Below are 19,729 nucleotides of genomic sequence, written 5' to 3' on the forward strand. Positions count from 1 at the left end.
GCAGGTGTTGCCCAGGGAATGAAAAGGACTTGAGAAACATCAGGACTATTTGTGCTTCAACTGTTTGCTTTGGAAAAGTTCAAGAACATTGGGTTTATTAGTGTGCATATTTGATGTACTCGCTAAAGGGAGCTAACTCTCAGCATATATAGAATAAGGACCTAAACGAAAAGTGTCCAAGTGTAAGGGATCCAGAAATTAATCTTTGGGCTCATTTCTAAGGTCCCCACGTCTCTACCACTACACATTGTGGGTCTGACCATATCACATCTCTACTCAGAAATCACTGGTAGCTCCTGGTCACCGCCAGTATCCAATATAAAACCCTCTGTTTGGAATTGAAAGCCCTTCATAACTTGGTCCTTTCCTGCCTTTCTATTCTTTGTAACTGACTCCTCCACTTATTCCTGGATCCAACACTGGCCTCCTTGCTGTTCCTCAAAGACACTCCATCTCCCAGTTTTGGGCATTTTACCTGGTTGTGCCCCATGCATGGAATACTCTCCCTTCTCGTTTTTGCTTCTTGACTTTCTTTAAGTATCATCTAAAGTCTTACCTTCTACAAGAAACCTTCCTCAATCCTTTTTTTTTTAAAAAAATATTTTATTTCCCTCTAATTATATGTAAAACAATTTTTAACATTTGTCTTTTTGTGTTTTGAGTTCCAAATTCTTTCCTCCCTCTCTCCTCCCTGAGAAAGTAAACACTCTGATATAGGTTATTCGTGTGCAGTCATGTAAAACATTTCCCTATTTGTCATCTTCCCTATCCTTCTTATTTTTAGTGCTTTCCTTCTGAGACCATCCTCAATTATCCTCTACTTAGATTGCACATAGTTATTTGCATGTTGGTCTCCCTCATTAGACTGTGAGCTCCTTGAGAGTAGGGTTTGTTTTTGTTATTTTGTTGTGATTAACTTTTCTTTGTCTCCTCAAAGGTTAGCACAATGACTTGCACATTGTGGTTGCTAGTTAACTGACTGACTGAAATCACCTAACCTTTCTATGCCTTATATTCCTCACAAAAAAAATTAACGTTTGAATTAAATTTATCAGTAAGATCCCTACTGGCTCCCACCTTCTATGGTCCTTTGAAGAGGCTGCCAATTAAAACGCTGGGTCATTGATTTTTTTTAAGGGTCTTCCATCTTTTCTTTAGGATCTTTCCTTAGAATTGATTTACTTGAGACTGCTATAACAGCCCTAGCAGTAACCACTGAGTATCGCAGATTGTTAGAGTTGGAAAGGACCTCTGAGGCCACTAAGGCCCATCTGTGCAGCAACAGGAATGCTTTCTAACAACTGGTGGACCACTTGAGTACACTGCCATTCCACTTTAGGAAAGGGCTAGGTGTTTGGACATTTTCCCTTTTATCAAGGAGCAATCCTCATTTCTGAAACTTCCATGTATTGTTTCTAGGTTAAAGCAACTAAATTCAATAAGCGTGTATTAAGCACATATAGTATACAAGATGCTGTGCTAGGCACAAAGATGAAAAATTACAGTCCCTGTCGTCAGGGAGTTTTGAGTATAACGTGTGTAGTGGAGGAGATGAGTGGAAGAATTATGATATAGTGGATAGTAATGGACGTTGGGTCACAAAGATTAGGTTGGAATATTGCTCCAGACACTTACCACCTGTGTGACCCTGGCATGAGTTTTCTCATCTGTAAAATGGTGATAATAATAACGGCATTTTCCTCACAAAGTTGTGATGAGGAACAAATGGTTTTATATATATGTATATATATAAAACATTTTGTAAAATTTAAAAAATCACCTATAAATAGCAGTTTATAGTAGCTAATTCTTCTCATTCTTGGTCTGGAGTTCCAATATCACTATTATAATTGCTGCTGTCACATCCTTCTCATCTTTATCAATGGGGTTCAGAATAGAAAGCTCTTGAGACCAGTAGCCATCCTGTTTTTATTCCTTTATATTCAGTGTCCTATGCATTATTGCGCAATGGCATAAAATGGTTGCTTCCCAATAAAAGTATTAGGATATACACTCATCCTTTGTAGACTCAGCAAGAGCATCCTTGGCACAATTCCAGTAGAAGACAAAACAACAAAGATGGCCCATCCCTCATCCTCTTCCCCCATGATGTTGATCTCTTTGCTTTGAAAGTTTTATATTCTGTTTAGCTTGGAAAGGATGAGTATTTGGGATGGCGCCATCTATTAAAAATGCTATCCTGGTGTTTTTATGGATTGATGATGCATCCAAGTGATTATGAGCAACAGTCTAGTCTGTGCTAATTATATGGTTTCAGGATAGTTTGTTGCTTGAGTTCATCATCATACTTCTATTCAGCGAGCTGAACTAGCTATGATCGCAGGACCAAGTCTCTCTACTACTATTATTCTTTAATCTTTAATGTCTGGTAAATTGCCTTTTGCAATTGAATGAGCTATTATTAGCATATAAGGCCATCTTCTTCTACAGGCTCACTGAAAGCAGCTTCAGGACAAGTCCAATAGCAGACTAGCAATAGAGATTTCATCCTCTTTCTTTTAGGTCTCAGTATTTTGAGAGCTTTTAATTCCATGGAGTTTGTAGATTCAGGGTATTATGTATAATAACATCTACTAGTCTTAAATTTTTATGGGATAGTTTTATGTCTGGGTGATTATAGGGGAACAGTTTTGTGCTCCAATTCTAATACAGTTTACTTTTTGAATTTTAAATATACTTGGGGGTTTGTATTTATATTACAGGGATTTGTCTTCTATTAATTCATGAAACAGGGTGAACTTGTGGTATATAATTCTTTCCACCAGATGCTGTCATTCTTAGGTGCTTAATAATAGTAATAATTTTTATTATGGTTATAGTTATCATTATTATAACACAAAGGTAAAAGAATCAGGGCAGCTAGGTGGTGTCATGGATCGAGTGCCAGGCCTGGACTCAGGAAGACTCATCTTCTTGAGCTCAAATTAGGCCACAGAGAATTAGTAACTGTGTGACCCTGGGCAAGGCACTTAACCCCCTTTGCATCAGTTTCTCCATATGCAAAATGAGCTAGGAAACAGAATGGCAAACCATTCCAGTATCTCTGCTAAGAAAAAAAAAATAGTCATGAAGAGTCAGACATGAATGAAACAACTGAACAACAACAACCAAAGAGTCAGATGGTGCTCCGAGAGATTTGAAAAGGGAGAGGTTACATTCACTTGGAGATGGGCATCAGGGAAATTTTGACAGAGGAGGTGGCATCTGATTGGGTTCTCCAGTGAAGACAGGGACATCATAGAGCTGGTGGGGACATTAAAGGTTAAATAGTTCAACTCCATCATTTTACTGATGAGGAAACTGTGGTCTTGGGAGGTAGGCATGGTAAGTGGCAGAACTAAGATAATTTATTCTGAGCATGAGAGAATATATGAGCAAGGCCATGAAGGTGAGAGAGGGCAAGCTAAGAGTAGGAAAATTAAAAATAGTTCATTTTTTACTAGAATATAAACTATATGAAAGGGAAAAAAGACTGGACAGATAAGAAAGAGCCTTATTGTGGAAGACCTTGAATGACACAGTCAGAAGTTTAAACTTCTGCTTGGCTCCAGAGGGCATTATAAGTCTAATCCTTATTCCAAATGGCAAGCCTTCAAACACTTGAAGACTTCTGTTACAACTCCCTCCCTCCAAATCTCCTCTTCTCCAGGCTAAGTATCATTAATTTCTTCAACTGATCCTCATGTGACATAGCATCCAGTCATCTTACCATTCTGATAATGGTCCTATGCACGTGTCTCCAGTCTGCCAATCTTTACTAAAGAGTGGCACTATAAATGGTGGATAGAGTACCAGGCCTGGAGTCAGGAAGACTCAAGTTAAAATCCAGCCTCAAACACTTCCTAGCTGTGTGACCCTGGGTAAGTTATTTAATCGTTTGCCTCAGTTTCCTCATCTGTCAAATGAGTTGGAGAAGGAAATGGCAAATCACTCCAGTATCTTTGTCAAGAAATCTCCCAATGGGGTCACAAGGAGTCAGGCACAACTGAAATGACTGAACATAGCTAGTAAGTGTCTGAGCCCGTATTTGAACTCAGGAAGATGGGTCTTTTTTAATTAATTAATTTTTATTAATTAATTAAACTTTTATCCACTTTTATAAGGGTTGAGTTCTAAATCCCTGCCCCCCCAAGATGGCATGCAGTCTGATATAGGCTATACATGTTCAATCATATTAAACGTTTTGACATTATTCATGTTGTGAAAGAAGAATCAGAGCAAAAGGGGAAAACCAGGAGAAAGGGAAAACAAAAACAACAAAGGAAGATGATAGTATGCTTCCATCTGCACTCAGACTCCTTAATTCTTTCTCTGGATATGGATTTTCCATCATGAGGCTTTTAGAATTGTCTTAGATCCTTGCATTTCTGACAAAATGTCAGAACAAAGTCAGTTATTACACACTGTGGCTGTTACTGTGTATAACGTTCTCCTGGTTCTGCTCATTTCGCTCAACATCAGTTCATACAAGTCTTTCCAGGTTTTCCTGAAGCCTGCCTGCTCATCATTTCTTACGGCATGATAGTATTCTATTACATCCATACACCACAACTTGCTCAACCATTCCCCAACTCCTGGGCATCCCCTCTTATTTCCAAATCTTTGATGCCACTAAAAAGACCTGCTATTAATATTTTTGTATCTGTGGATCCTTTTCCCTGTTTTTTATGATCTCTTTGGGATACAGACCTAGTAATGGTATTGCTAAGTAAAGGTATACACAGTTTTATAGCCTTTTGGGCATAGTTCCCAGTTGCCCTCCAGAATGATTGGGTCAGTTCACAACTCCAACAAAGCTTTAGTGTTTCAGTTTTCCCACATCTTCTCCAATATTTATCATTTACTTGTTTTGTTATGTTAGCCAGTCAGATAGGGTAGATGTGGTACCAGAGGAGTCTTTTTGACTTCAGGCTGGGCATTCTATCTACTGTATCACTGAGCTGCCCCAGTAAAATCATAGTTCAAAAAACAAACCAAACCAAACCAAACCTTATTCAGGGAATATTGGTTAGTGTCCCAGATGTAAAACTTATCTCATATAATTTATTTTCTATGTTCAGAACTTGTCTAAGATGTACTTTTTGCTACAAATTACTTTTATTAAGAAAAAAACTACTTTTTAATGAGCTTACCAGGCTCATAGAAAATTTCTTTCATTTATTCCTTCTTTGAAGGATGCCTTTCCACAATCCTGGCAAACATTTATATGTCATCTACTTCCTTGCTTAATGCTAGTAGTTCATAGTGGATGGTTGAAAAAGTAATTTTTGCTGTCATATTTGTATTAACTAATTCTGATGTATAATTAATTAATTATTGTCTACCAAAAACCTGTCCTGGCCTAGAGGTGACTACATTCACCAAGGCCATGCCACTAAAATGAAAGTTCTCATAACTTGTCCTAGTTACTTATCTAGTAACTTGTCCTACCCTGCTAGAAAGACTTCAGTGCAGGGCCAGTGAAGTTCTATGTTTCTGATGCTTGAAGACCAACCTCCCCAGATTTCTTGGGGAAAATAATTCTTAGGAAAACTATGGGCTCTACAAGTTCCTAACTAAAAAAAGAAACCATATTTGCCCCCTATAGAGCAGAAAGAGATTGATGCCATCTGATCCAGCACCCTCATTTTATAGATGAGTAGTCTAGCATCCCAAGAAGATGAGTGACTTGCCCAAAGTAACACAGGTACTATGTAGTAGAGTTTCCATTTAATTCCAGGTCCTCTGACTCTAAACTCAGTGCCCTTTCTGTGATACCACACTATCTTACTATGGCTACACAAAAATTAAGCCTACTGGTTTAAGTCCTGAGCAGTATAGCAAGAGCCATCTTCTAAGGGATAAAAGTGTATTTGGCTTACTGGGTCGAGTGTTTACTGGATGGAACATAGTCTTTTACAGCAGCATCTTCCTTGGCTCTTCTGCCTCTTAGTAACACAATTCCCCACTGGGATTCAAGCCACAGTGAGGAGATCTCAGGCACATTTTACCTTGGACAAGCAATCATAGTCTAATGAGCTGGCCAAGTAGTTGAATCTCAGTTACCCACATGAACTCCCCCAAATATTGCAGCTTGAAGCTTCAGGCCTGTCCAGCAGCATACAGGACATTGAAAATCCCCTCCACAGCTCTCCAAGCCCCAAGTAGCAGTGAGTCACTTATTTGAGGGATTTATTACTAACAACACAATTACTGCCCTGTGCATGAAGAGCAAAGTTTCTAAGGAATGTGAAATCAGCCACTATTCAGTTGAACAGAAACAGATGCAACAAGTTGAAATATTTTTTTAAAAACCACAGTCTGAAGAAAGCATTAAGTGGGTCATCATAAAGGACTGTAATTTTGTAATTTTCTGCCTCTGTGTTTCTCTCACCATAGAGCACACAGCACCTTCTCCACCTCCCCCCAGTTTTTAAAACTTTGACTTGGTGCAGCATGGGATGATTTGGAGGCTTAACCTTGGCTTTTGCTCAGATAAATGCACGTATCCCCAAATCCTGCTTATAACAGGCCAAGCCTCCTCTAGATTCCTTCCATCTTCCCTACCCTCAAAATAATTTCTGTCTTAAAGACATAAAGTTAGTGTAATTAAGTGATTAGTGGCAAATTATTTACAGAAGGAGCAGCTTTTTCTCTTTGGGGAAAAAAAGTTGTTGGAAAACATAGTTGTACCCATCCTTTTGGGAATAAGATCAATCCAATCCAATTAGTACCAAAAGAATCCCTGCCATGTGTCACTGTGTGTTGTGAAGGTTACAAAAGAGGGAAAGTCACCATCTGTAACTTGCAATCTATCGCTGGGTGAAGACTTGAATGTCTGGAGAGCAATACGAGCCACATATTCAAGTGGTGCGAGTACCCTGTGTGATGGATTGTGATTACAATAGGAGTTTGAGCCCAGACCCCCGTTTTAGAATCAGTGGGGGGAAGGTCTTTGGAGATCTTTTAACCCATCTGTCTCATTCAACAGGTCAGGAAGCTAAGGCCCCGAAGAGGGAAGTGATTTGCCCAAGATCAGTGAAAAGGAGAACCATGTTTCAAAATCAGATCCTAAGAACTGACCTGTCACTTTTCCCACCTCTAATAATATGATGACTTTAATCCATGAGGTCATTCTTGGTACCTTGATGGCAACTAACACAGATGTGTTCATGTATACACATGTGTATGTTTATGTGTGTGCATAACTACAGTATGTACACCTGCGCATACATGTAGGTACATACACAAACATATATACATGCATTCATGTTTTTACATATTTGTATAAACTCATGCATCCACATGCACACATACAAGCATACACACATATAAGTATGCATATACACATGCATATACATATATACTGATAAGTCATAGGAACATCAGCTATACCTGGAAGGAACCCTGGAGGTCATCTGTTCCTCCTCTCTGATTTTATAGATGAGATAACTGGGTTATGGGGTGGCAGAGTCACACAGGTACTCAGTGTCAGAGGTGGAATATGGAACCACATAGACTCCTCTTGGGGATATTTAGGCAGTCAGCCCTTTTTTATGGGGTAGAGAAGCATAGGGGATAGATTTCATCTGGTGCCCATTCCATCATGTTCATCTCTGTGTGCATGTGTGTGTATTTCTGCATTTTTGTTGTTTCAGCTCCAGGAGCCAGCTTCTAGAAAGAGTGTGGGAAGCTGATTTGGAAGCTTGTCAGCTTTTGATCCGGGGCTTCCAGCTTCAAGAGGTCAGCAGCTGTGTTTCAGAAGAAGAGGAGATTCAGATAGATAACTTCGAGATGGCCACCCCTGCTCCTGCCCCAGCCACCTCCATCTTCCCAAGGCCCACTTCAGAAGATGGACTGAAGCCCTTTTGTCAACTAGCTGAGGAGTGGCAAGCTACCCTGTCCCCCACCATTCAGGGTGGTGGCTATGAACAGAAAGAGGTACTCAGATTTGTCTAAGGGGTTTTCCCAAAAAGTTCTCCCAGGAGGGGGTTTCCCCAAGAACACCATATTACCATAATTCAGGGCACCAAGTGTAAGATGAGTTCTATATTGGGCCCTAAAAACTGGGCTCAATCACATCTTTTTTTAAAATCAAAATTTATTATAAACCTAACAAAAATCAATCAATAAGCATTTATTAAACACCTACTATGTGTCAAACTTTGTGTTAGCTGCTGGACATATAAATAAATAGAATTGAAATGAAATAGGAATAAAAATGAAATAATCCTCTCTGTAAGGTGCTTATATTATAATCAAGGAGACAACAAGGACATTTTACATGTGTGTATATGTATGTTTATGTATATATACACATATAAAACGTGTGTTTATGTCTATATTTAGTTTACATGTGTGTATGTATATATGTAGATACATACATGTATATATACATAATATATACAGCGTGTGCATGTGTATATGTACATAATACACAATATGTGTCTCTCTCTATATATATATATACTTATGCATGTATGCTTGTACATCATAAATCCTAGGAACTTCAATATAAGGTAGTTAAAGAGGGAGGGCATTAGCATTTGGGGAAATCAGAAAAGGCGATACTTGAACTGTTTCTTGAAAGAGAGGTGAAGATGGAGACTCCTTCAGGCATATACAATATCCAGTAACAAGGCCTAGAGATGAGAGATGGAGTGTCATATATAAGAAACGCAGAGAAAGGGGTGGCTAGGTGGTACAGTAGATAGAACTACTGGAGTTAGGAGGACCAGAGTTCAAATCTAGCTTGAGACACAGCTTCAGCTGTGTGACCCTGGGCAAGTCACTTAACCCTGATTGCCTCCAAACCACACCCCCAAAATAAAACAAAAAGAAACATAGAAAGAAGGCTAGTTTGGCCTCTTTTTTTAATGGGGTGAAGATTAATATCCACTGAAGCTGAAAAGATAGGTTAGGGTCAAATTCTGAGGGGTTATAAAAGCAACTTGGAAGAGTTGGTATTTCATCCTAGAGAAAATAGGGAGCTGCTGGAATTAACCGAGTACGGGAAGTGGCATGGTTACATTTTTATTTAGAAAACATCACCCACCTCAACAATCATAAGCCTCTGCTTATACAAAGAAGAACAGGAAAAGAAAAATGTGTGTGAAACTATGAATCTCTATGTTGTACAGCCTGCTTTTCTAAAGGATATTTTACATTGAACATTTCTGCTTGTCTGTGACCCCTTCTGAACCCATTTTTCCTCTCTTTTGTATATTTTTTTACGTTTCTTTCATTTACTGTCTTTCTTTTTTAATCATGCTCATTCTCCATCTCGCCCCCCATCACCTCTTCCCTTTGACAATATGGAAACCTTTCATTGTAACAAATGTGTACAGTTAAGTAGAATAAATTCACCTATCATCCTTATCTGAAAATATATGCCTCATTCTGCACCCCTTAGTCCCTCACTTTTTATCTGAGAGATGGGAATGATTTTATTATCAAACTTCTGGAAATTTGCATTCATCAGAGTTCTTTAGGGACATCTTTTGATTATCCCGAATGTATGTTTTAGGATTGGATTCAGTAATCCTTTACCATGTTATAGATGAAAGAAAAAGCATTTCCCCTTACCTTCCCTTTCTCCTCCCACCATACGAATCGTTCAAATGAATGGGCCACCAGAGCTCTTTCCATTTCATTGCCATAGTGAGAAGATTCCTAGCTCTCCTCTAGCTGTATTCCTAGGTCTTTCATGTATTAAAGGGGAGAGTGGGTGAAGTATGGTGAGGCTTTTACTTTTACATGTTGCTTTTGATGTTGGATATGCTGATTCATTCAAAACAATTACAACCAACCAGTGATCCAATTCATAATACAATAAGGAAGCAAGATGCTGAGTGAGGTCTACCACATCACAACCCTGCCTTGCATGTGGGATAAGCAGCCCTTTCCAAGGTGCTCAAATATCTCTTTTTTAATGAAGCAGATACTTACTGATAGAAATTAAATGTGTACTTAAAGGAAGTTTGATTTTCACAGCCATTGCATTCAGCCATTGGAAAATGTATCCTTGATTGTGCATTTGAAGTGACTTAATTTTGTAAGAAAGTCAACCATTATCTCACTCTGCAGTACCTGATAACTTAATAAAATTATGCTCTAAATTGAGGTACAGATGGCTTCAATTTTTTTGTTACCTGAGTTATTGAACATAGGTTTCCACATTCATTCAAGGCTGGGTTACCCCTTCAGTGTTTTCCTCATACTATTGGCAGGTGGTATCTCTGGCTGTTGGGATAGATTAAAATGAGCCCTTTAAAGGAAAGAAAGCCCTTAAAGGACTCACGTGAATACGGGGCTACCTCGGTAAGGGGTACTTACTAGAAACCCATCAAAAGTACCTGGGGTGATTGGGGAGCAAAACCAGAGCAGACTGCAGTATTAAGTTTGTGAGCATGGGATGTTATAACCTTGTTCAACTAAAAGTGGGGAGCCAAGTCTCTAGAGTTTTGTCTTATTCTCCAAAGAAACAGAATAGAATATGATTAAAAGAGCATTGGAATTGGATTAGGCCCTCATTGAGTACCTTTATATTTCAGACATTGTGATAGGTGCAGGGATGGAAGTACAAAAGAGAGGACAATTCCTATCTTCTGGAAGGTTACGGGCAGTTGATAAACATTTGTCTAGCATCTCTTCACCATGCTGTGCTAAGAGCTTGGAAAAACAAAGAAGAAAATGAAAGGTCTTGTCTTTAAGGAGCTTAACATTTAATGAGAAAAGACAGTACACAAAAGGAAACTGTAAAGTGGGTAGTGAGGGAGGCACCCAGGTCAGTTGCATAAGGAGAAGTCAAAGAATACAGCCTGGTGGGAAATGAAGAGATGCCTGGCCTGAATGTCCTTCTTAAATGAACGTTTGGGGAAGAGCTCTTTGTTCTGCCTTCCAATCCCAGGACCAGAGGATGCTGAAGAAGTCTGAGTACCAAGGCTGAATTTTTCAGAGTGATGAGGTTCCCTGGAGTGTGATGAAGAAGGAGGGCAGCTGGGTGGGAAATGATATACCATTGTAACTGCAGTTCTGGGGAGGGTAGAAAGAACTCCCTTCCCTCATAGGGCACAAGGGAAGGGTTATGTCTGGGTGAAGATGAGAAAGGGAAAGGTCTTTGGAAAGGTGATCAGAAATACTTTTGCCTCCTCACAAACTAGAATAATCAATACCCAACAGACATTGGATCAGAAATCATTGACTCAGGAAGGTTTTAGCAGTTGTAAGCCTCTCAGAAGCTTTCATATTCTCTGCACCTTGTTTCCCTCTAAGACCAGTGGCAGAACTAAATGGTGGAGGAAGGGAAATGCCAAATAAGAGAAACATTGAATAATGGAATTTGTATTTGGCTTGTGGGATTTGAAAAGATTCAAGAAAAAGAAGGGAAATGACAGCCAGGTGTCTCATTCAAAAGCTGTTCTTGCTCTTCATTTAAATGTTTAGAAGTAAGCATTGGTCAATGAAAGCTGGGCACTCAAGGGTAGACTTATGGCTGAAATGTGCGTGAAGTTTTCCCTTAAAGTACAGCTCAAGGCTGGCAGCTCCCTAGTGGGTAGGGCACCCCAGTTTTCTTTTCAAAAGGTTATGGATGGAAAGCAACCAACCACAGCTTGTCTCTTCCAGAAAATAAGTTGATTATATGAGATTTCTTAGGGGAACTCAGCTTCCCTAGGCCTGCCTACTTTGGGAGACAGCTTGATGTAGCTGGAATCTGGCAAAGGATTTTGGTTTGAATCCAAGCTGGCTCTTCCATTTCCTTTCCATGTGGCCATGGACAATTCATTAAACCTTTCTGGGTTTCAGCTTCATCATTTGTGAAGAGGCATTGTGGTTTCATCAGGATAAAGAAGATTCAGATTTAGGTCTTTCATCTGTTTCTTGTGGGTTGTGTGATCTGGGGTTGTTTCTGTAGCCTCTTAGCACCTCTTAGGTAACCTAGACCCAAAAGTTGCTAAGCAGGTGCTGATTTGCATTGATAGAAAGAGTCCTAAAATATAGTATTGCATAGTAATGGAATATATAGTATATATAGTAACATATAATATATATAGTAATGAAATTACAGGTCTAAAACCAAACAAAAATAAATGCACATGTATATATGTGTGTGCATACACTTATATATATTGTCCCAAAATAACTTAAAACATACTAAGATTTTATATATATGATATATATGTATGTTTTCACACATATGCATATAAAATTAAATTCTATAATTCATATATTGTATGATAGAAGAGGAAGAAGATAGAGGAGACAGAGAAAGATTTTTTTTAAAAATTAGTTTCTCCTTCCTTTTCAACTTAAGGTCTTTTTGGTTAGATTTAAGGGTTCTAGGCAAAAATATTTTTACCATCCCTTGACAGGTTTACTCCATCCCTTACCAAGAGCCCATTATTCCTATTTTTTAATGTCACTCCAAAGAAATTCATTCTTAACCCTCAGTTTTCTAAATTGGATCTTCACTTTCAAAATCTGCTGTCCCTTTCAAAGACATCATTTTCCATTGTTAGCAAAGGCAAAAACTTTTTCCATTAAAGTAGTGGTTTTTTACAAGACTTTGTAAACCTTAGTGCTATATCTATAATATTCCCAAAGACTTTAAAGGAAAAACAGGTTTAGGCGGCTGGTGATGCAGTGCTAGAATTCTAGAGGGAGGTTAGAGCTGGATGTTTAAGTTTGAGATTTATCTGCATAGAGATGATGATTGAGTCCACAGAAGCAGATAAAAGCCCTATGGAAGAAAATGTAGAAAGAACAGAGAACCCAAGGCAGATTCTCAGAAGTCACTTGTGTGAAGAAGGATGAGGAGTCAACAGAGGAAGGGCCATCACATTGGGGAGAACCAGGAGAGAATAATGTCTAAGAAGCCAACGTAAGTGCCCTGGTAGGGAGAGTGTTCAGCAATAGCAAAAAGAACAAAAAGGTTGGGGGAGTAGCTGACTATTCCAGTCCCTTCCATCTTGAACAATCCATGATCCCACTTTTTAATGGCTACTAAGGATTTTTAAATGACTTTCCTTTTTATTGTTTTGTCTTCTTTTAAAATTGTATTTCTCTTGATGTCTTTGTATGGTTGTTTAGTACCTTTCCCTCGTTTTATGGTTGGGTATACCAAGGCTAAGTGAGCTAGCTGCTCTGTGTTATGGTACAAGAGCTGGGTTTGGGTTGAGGAGCGAGCCTTGGTGCCTCAGTGCTTGGGCAGATCTCCCATTCCTTCCATCACAGGGGATAGATAGATGTCTTTTATACTTTCATATGCCTTTCCTCCAAGTATCTTAAAGGGCTGTGGAAACAATCAGATACTGTTGGCTCAGGTTTACAGCCTTTACAGATATTGCATGGGGCCAGGATGGAGCTGAGGAAATTAGAAAGCCAAGTTTCCCTGCTGTAAAGTCTCCCCTTTGTATCTGTGGTCCTTCTGGTCACAATATCTACTTAATTCTGTCTTTCCTGTCTCCTGCTTGCTTTGCCTTTGCTTTGGTTACATAATGAACTCAATTCACATTGTGCTTCAGGGACAGTGGCATTCATTCCCCAGTCTTTCCGTCTTTCCCAGCCTCCCCCCACCCCCACCCCCCCCCGCCCCACTCATAGCCAGGAATTCCTAGCAAAGAGAGCTTCTTACCTAGACCAAAAGACACCCTGGGAAGAGACAGGAGTGGTCACTGGAGCGCAATATTAGAGGAGCCGGTCTTGTGAAGGAAATCCTCTGTGTGACTGAATTATTAAATAAATTAAAATCAAGCCATCCATAAGCCACCAGGATTTATTTGCACAGATCCTTGACTACCTAGGTGTGTTTTGTTGTGGGTTTGTTGGTTTTTTGAGGGGTTAGGGAGCGGGGGGAGGAGGTGGTAGTGGCTACAATTTGCTCATTTCCCTCAGTATGAATACCTGAAGTCATCGGAAGAAGAATGTCTCTCATTTCAGAGACAAGGCTTCCAAACCACAAAATGCTTTTTCTTTTCTCTTCCTGACAAATGCAGACCCAGGTTCTAGGCCTCACTTCGCTTACTAGCCATCAATCTATCAATCAATCATTGAGCATTTATTAAACATGGACTTTGTGCCAGGCATTGAAATATGAAAACAATATAAATAGTAAACACTCCCTGACCTTGTTAGGAGCTTATACTCCATTAAAGGAGACAACATGTATATAAAGTAAGCACATACCAAAAATATACAGGATGACGAGAATAAATACAAGATAACTGCGCAAGTAGCTGGAAAGGAAAAAAAAGATGTTTCGTGTTGAAGGTATAGCATTAACAGAGCTGTGAAGACACAGGAGTGAGGTAGGAGTGAATTCCATATATGGGAACAATTCCAGGTATGTGGATTTGGAGACATTTTTCGGGGCTTTTGGTGCCTCATCTAGAAATGGGGAGGCTGGGCCAAATGATTTCTTGTCATTCCTCCTAACTCCAGTATTTACATTTTGGAGTTTAACCGCAGGGTAAATTCCTGCTTTCCTATGGATTGGTTCATTTTTTTCTGTCTCCTGTCTTTAGGAAGAAAAAAGGGCTGTGGCATACATGCAGCCCCAATGGGCATACCCTAGGTGGGGAATGTTTAGTTAGCCTCTGTTCTCTTGCTAAAGTCATGGTAATAATTTGCTGCTGTTTCCTTTGCCTGGAATAAGGGAAGGAAGTGAACTCTTCTGATCTGCTGGCATGCCTCCTTCAGGAGCCTGGAACCACTTTTATGGTTCTTAAACCATGTAGCACCATGAATAACTGTGGCATTTCTGTAGTTTAAAAATAGTTTAACATTTCTGATGCAAGTGGACAGGGCAGGGGGAGGAGGGAATTCTTAGTGACTACTTTTTCCACTGAAAGCAATTTTGGCTGGCCAGAATCTATGGACCAATTTCAGTAATCAATGACAGGGTAGCCATGGATTAGGTAAGAAATACGGCATAGGGGAAACTTCCTAAGAGTTTGTATTCTATTGGGAGAGACAGCATATGCGTACCAGTTTAATTCAACAAACACTCATTATTAAGGATCTTTTTCAAGCCTGGTACTGCGCTGGGTACAAAGATGGAAAATGATATAGTCATGGGACCATAAATTTAGAGCTCAGAGAATAAAGTCTACCTTATCTCATTTTCCAGAGGAGAAAAGTAGGTCCTAAAGAAACTGACTGCCTGAGGTACACAAGTATTTTTAATTGGCAGTCCAAACATGAACCTAGTTCCTCTGACCCCAAACCCACTATGGTGCCTCCCACCCTGCCATAATACTTTCACTGAAGAGAACTCAAAATCTTCTGTCAGAAGTTTATAATTAATGGGCAAGGGAAAGGGGGAGGGTAGGATGTATTTGAAAATATACGTAGAATGCAATGGGGGGAAAAAGGAAAGGTCTAGACAAAACACAATAAATTTTGAGAAAGGGAGAGATCATTTTCATCTGGGAGAAAAGGAAAAGGTTTAGAAACACATTAATGCTATAATGACAGTAATAGTTAGCATTTAGACAGTGCTTTAAGGCTTACAGAACATATTATAAATTTTATCTCATTTTATTATTACAACAACCTTAGGAGGTACATGCTATTATTATCCTCATTTTACAGATGAGGAAACTGAGGCAGACAGAGATTAAGTTACTTGCCCAGAGTCACAAAGCTAGTAAGTGTCTGAGGATGGATTTGAACTTAAGTTTTCCTGACCCCTGACTCCAGCTCTCTATTCAAGACAGTGGCTGTGGAACTATTTCCAAGTGGCAAGGTCCTCTTCCCAGGAGTAGCTGAGATACATTAATTTTGGCCTGGGTATTCCCCAGGGAATACACTAACAGCCAACACTGTGTGTCATAGCCACTCTGTTAATTAATCCAAAGTCAAAGAATTTGGAAGGATCTGAGGCCAAGTCTCAGAAAGCCAAGAACTGACACTTCTCATCTAGCTGGCCATTAGATCATCTTGCCTCCTTAAATTATGAGGAGGTACTAGACATTAGTTGGATTTCTACGCTTGGGGAGGTTTTTATTAGTCATCTACCCAAGGCAACATTTCATTTTGGTAAAGAATTTCACATGTTCTTTTCCACCCACTCTTGACTCTTATGTCTTTCTCGTTGGTCATTTTCTTTTAGCCTGCTCAACCTCCACCCCTGCCTCCCCAAATCTATATAGTATTGGAGCTTCTGGTGGTAACCAATGAATGACTAGCTGTCTTTCTTTTTCCTCCATTGTAAATACTACATAATGTTCTTACATGAGTCCTATGGGGTGGGTGGTAGCTTGAGTAGTCCCCCGAATTGTCTTAGCTGCTCATGCCGTAGTGGGCTACCTTATCCTTTCAGTAAGTGAATAGTTTTAGCTGTCTGCATGTCACAAAAGTATCTTATTCTTTTGGAGTGCCTGACATTGTTTGAGATATTAAACTGCCTAATGTGGTTCTCAAAATGAATTGTGGGTGACTACCAATCATTAATTAAAGAAGTCAGCTTCCTATTTGCTGGAAAACCCACCGTCACTCCCCCTGAATTAAACCACAATACTGGCCCTCAAAGACAAGTTACCTTAGCTCAGAAGAATGTGTGATCCAACTAGAAAATATTGCTAAACAACACAGGGTCTACTGAACTGTGAGTAAACTAGGGCATGGCTTTTCAAAAGAACAAAGCATACTATTTTCTTTAAATCTCAAATATACTCTTTTCAAAATCATTTGGAGATACAAATTGTATTTCAGTCTTAAATGCCAGAGCTGAGCAGCACTGAAGGTCAGTGTTTGATTCTGTTTTCACGGTTTCCCTTTCATCATTGTGGAAGCTATTTTTTAGCAGTGGGTCAATGGGATGGCATACCCTTTGAAACAGAATACCTCCCCTCACAACTGAAATGCTCTTCCTCCCCCACCCCCCCAGCACCCAACCTGGGAATTAAAGGTTCCAATATTATGTCCCTTGAAAGATCTGATTTCTTGTATTAAATAACCAGGACGCTTGACTGTTGGCCACACTGTGGATTGAGGTGTCTACTTCACAGTTTTTCCCTCCATCTTACAACAGAAGGCTGAGAAATCTCTCTGGCTGGTTCACCCTTGGCAATCAAAGCAAAATATACTAAAGAGAAAGGAGTCTATGTCTGTGACTGACAGCATCCACACAAGTAGGGCTTGTCAAATGAATCTGAAGCCCATTGTATTCCTGCGCTACAGTTTGGACTTGCAGATGTTTCCCCCCTAGACAGTGATTTCCATTAAAATGGTGGTTGTCCAAAGAGATTAGAATCCCCTCATCAAATTGCATTTATAACTCAGCAGGAAGTTCTTTTTTGGGGTCATTTTAATTCATTTCCACAATTTTGGACCACTATCTTTAATTTTATCCTTTGTGAGATAAAACAATTCTTCAACACCATGCAAGGACCAAAAGACAGTTCAGTGTTCAAAATGGCCAAAGGAAGCCAAAATTATGTAGATTTTTTTCTTGCTTTTTCCCCTAAGAAATTATGCACAAATGAAATATCCACATATTTAGTTTACATGTTACATACTGCAGGCACTTCAAAACTTTAGCAGATCCACAATCTCTCCAACAGTGGGAGTCCAGAACAAATACTTCTTCACTGTGAGTCTTCCTTCCAATGAGTAGAACTTATACCTAGACTAGACAGAGAATGAAGATGAATCCAGACTCTCTAGGCTTGATTTGTACATTTCTATGCATATATTGGATTTACACAGATGTGAGAGAGTCTCTTTTGAGATGTCTAACATTTATTCTGAAATACATTCTGAACAGGTTGTTAAAGATATTTTATTTAGTGCAGATGGTCATTTATCTGAGTTAAGTGTTTTCTAGACAATATGAAGGACTAGGACTAGGGAGAAAAAAAATCACACAAGCATCCATAGAATGCACTTAATGTGCTGGATGGATCATCTTATTTTTTTTTAACAATATGTTTCTAAAAATTGTACCACACAGCAATTATTTTAAAAAACCAAACCCAAGGCTGGATTTCTTTCCACGCTGATGTTTAAAAAATTACTTTTATTCATCAGGGAAGCATATGGTTGGAGGTAATTACATCTGGTTTACTTCAAACTACAGTAAAGTCCAGGAGACTTCAAAATGGAACAGAAAATCCTAAGCCTCAAGTGAAATCTTTGTACTTGTGTGTGTGTGTGTGTGTGTGTGTGTGTGTGTGTTATCTGTCATATTGAAAAGAGTACTCATAGTGCTATTATCCATGCGTGTGAGTGTATTTGAAAGCCCTCATGGGTAAGTGGCCAGCCATTTCCTATTGTGTAAAGTTTTCTACACAACTAACAGCTGCTTTATGACTAAAGAAAATAAGATTTGGGATGTGAGTCATTATAAAGGTGAGTGTAAGGCCAGTTTGATGCTACAGAACATGACCATCCCTTTGTCTTTACTATTCTAAGGCATGGAAAGGTCTGGGTGGAATGAGCATCCACAGTGATAAGATCAGAAATCGTTTAGATATTAGAGAAGCCTTCCTTCTAACAGAACCAGGAATCTGTTGATTTTGTGTGATCAGGATTAAAATTAGAAAAGCAATGCTTTGTAGTCAGACTGGGAGGCCTTACCTCATGTACTGGTGTTCCAGAGAGATTTTCTTTTCCTGTGTTGAAGTTTAGAATCTTCTTGAACCATTTTCATCTAGGAACAACACCCAAATTATTTACTTTCTGCCACTCAGAGGTTGTTAACATTTTTAGGGAATATCATAGATTGCTTTTGCAGTCCAATGAAACCTATGAACCCCTTCCTGGAATAATATTTTAAGTAATCGAAGAAATTGTCAAATATTATTCAGATTTTAGTGAAAGTAAAGGAGTTTTTTTCCCTCATCTGAATTTGTAGACTCCCTGAATGTCTGTTAATCCCTGTGATATAGCATGTGAATACACCATGTTTCAGTAAGTTTTATGAAGTTTTATGTGATCCTTTAGGCATGTAAACTTTTCACAGATGAAGCTATCAGTTATAGCAGCTAATCATTCCACAGACTTGCCTGCTATGTGTCCTGCCTTTAAGGAACTCACATTCTATTTTATCACATCCTTATCAAAATGGTCATTTAACGCAAATAATCAATCCCAATTCATTTCCTATTCAGGAGAAGAATCACGAATCTATAATGTTCTTATTTTAGACCCGCACATGGGAAACACTAACATTTACCAAATATCACCTACTTCTCAAAACAATTATTTTTAGCACAATAAATTGCACTCTGTCCTTCTCCTTTAAATGGAGGCTGTAGTTTTAAAATTTAAAATACTAATATTTATGAAACTGGTGAGAACATGACCTTCCTTAGGAGAAATCATAGGCAAGAACATAGCCCTTGCTGTGAGAACTCTGACTAGAAGAATCTCTTGTTACACTGATAATATGATGAGGAACCACATCGATTCACCACAGCCAATGTGGTTTAGGCACTTGTTCAGGCTGGCAGTGGACTGTGTATGTGTACAAGTTGGTCTGAGGATAAATTTTTACAGATAAATGTTTTTCAAAAAGGATTCTAATGGGAAAAGGCTGTCCAGCAAAGGAAATCCCATTTTCTATTTAAATCACTCTGTCTGACTTTTGGCAGGCAGAAGAGAAATTTGACATCAGTTTTAATTCAGCACAGCTGAAAAATCTCTGGCTCAGTGTCCAAGTCCACAGGTTTTGATCATGAGCTGAGTTAGGCAAATTATATTTGAAAGATTGCCTAGCTGATTTGGC

The 19,729-nt window shown here is 39.1% G+C and overlaps 1 protein-coding gene across 4 annotated transcripts in view; it reads left to right on the forward strand.

The window, feature by feature from the left end:
• The window catches only part of DISC1 (DISC1 scaffold protein), a 574,426-nt gene that overhangs the window by 457,526 nt on the left and 97,171 nt on the right, over window positions 1-19,729 (forward strand). For all 4 annotated transcript variants that reach the window (XM_072647488.1, XM_072647489.1, XM_072647490.1 and 1 more), the window contains one exon: window positions 7,659-7,941. In XM_072647488.1, coding sequence (XP_072503589.1) covers window positions 7,659-7,941 — 283 coding nt within the window. The remainder of the gene's footprint in view (window positions 1-7,658; window positions 7,942-19,729) is intronic.

Source organism: Notamacropus eugenii, chromosome 2 (genome assembly GCF_028372415.1).
Source record: "Notamacropus eugenii isolate mMacEug1 chromosome 2, mMacEug1.pri_v2, whole genome shotgun sequence".
Lineage (NCBI taxonomy): Eukaryota > Metazoa > Chordata > Mammalia > Diprotodontia > Macropodidae > Notamacropus > Notamacropus eugenii.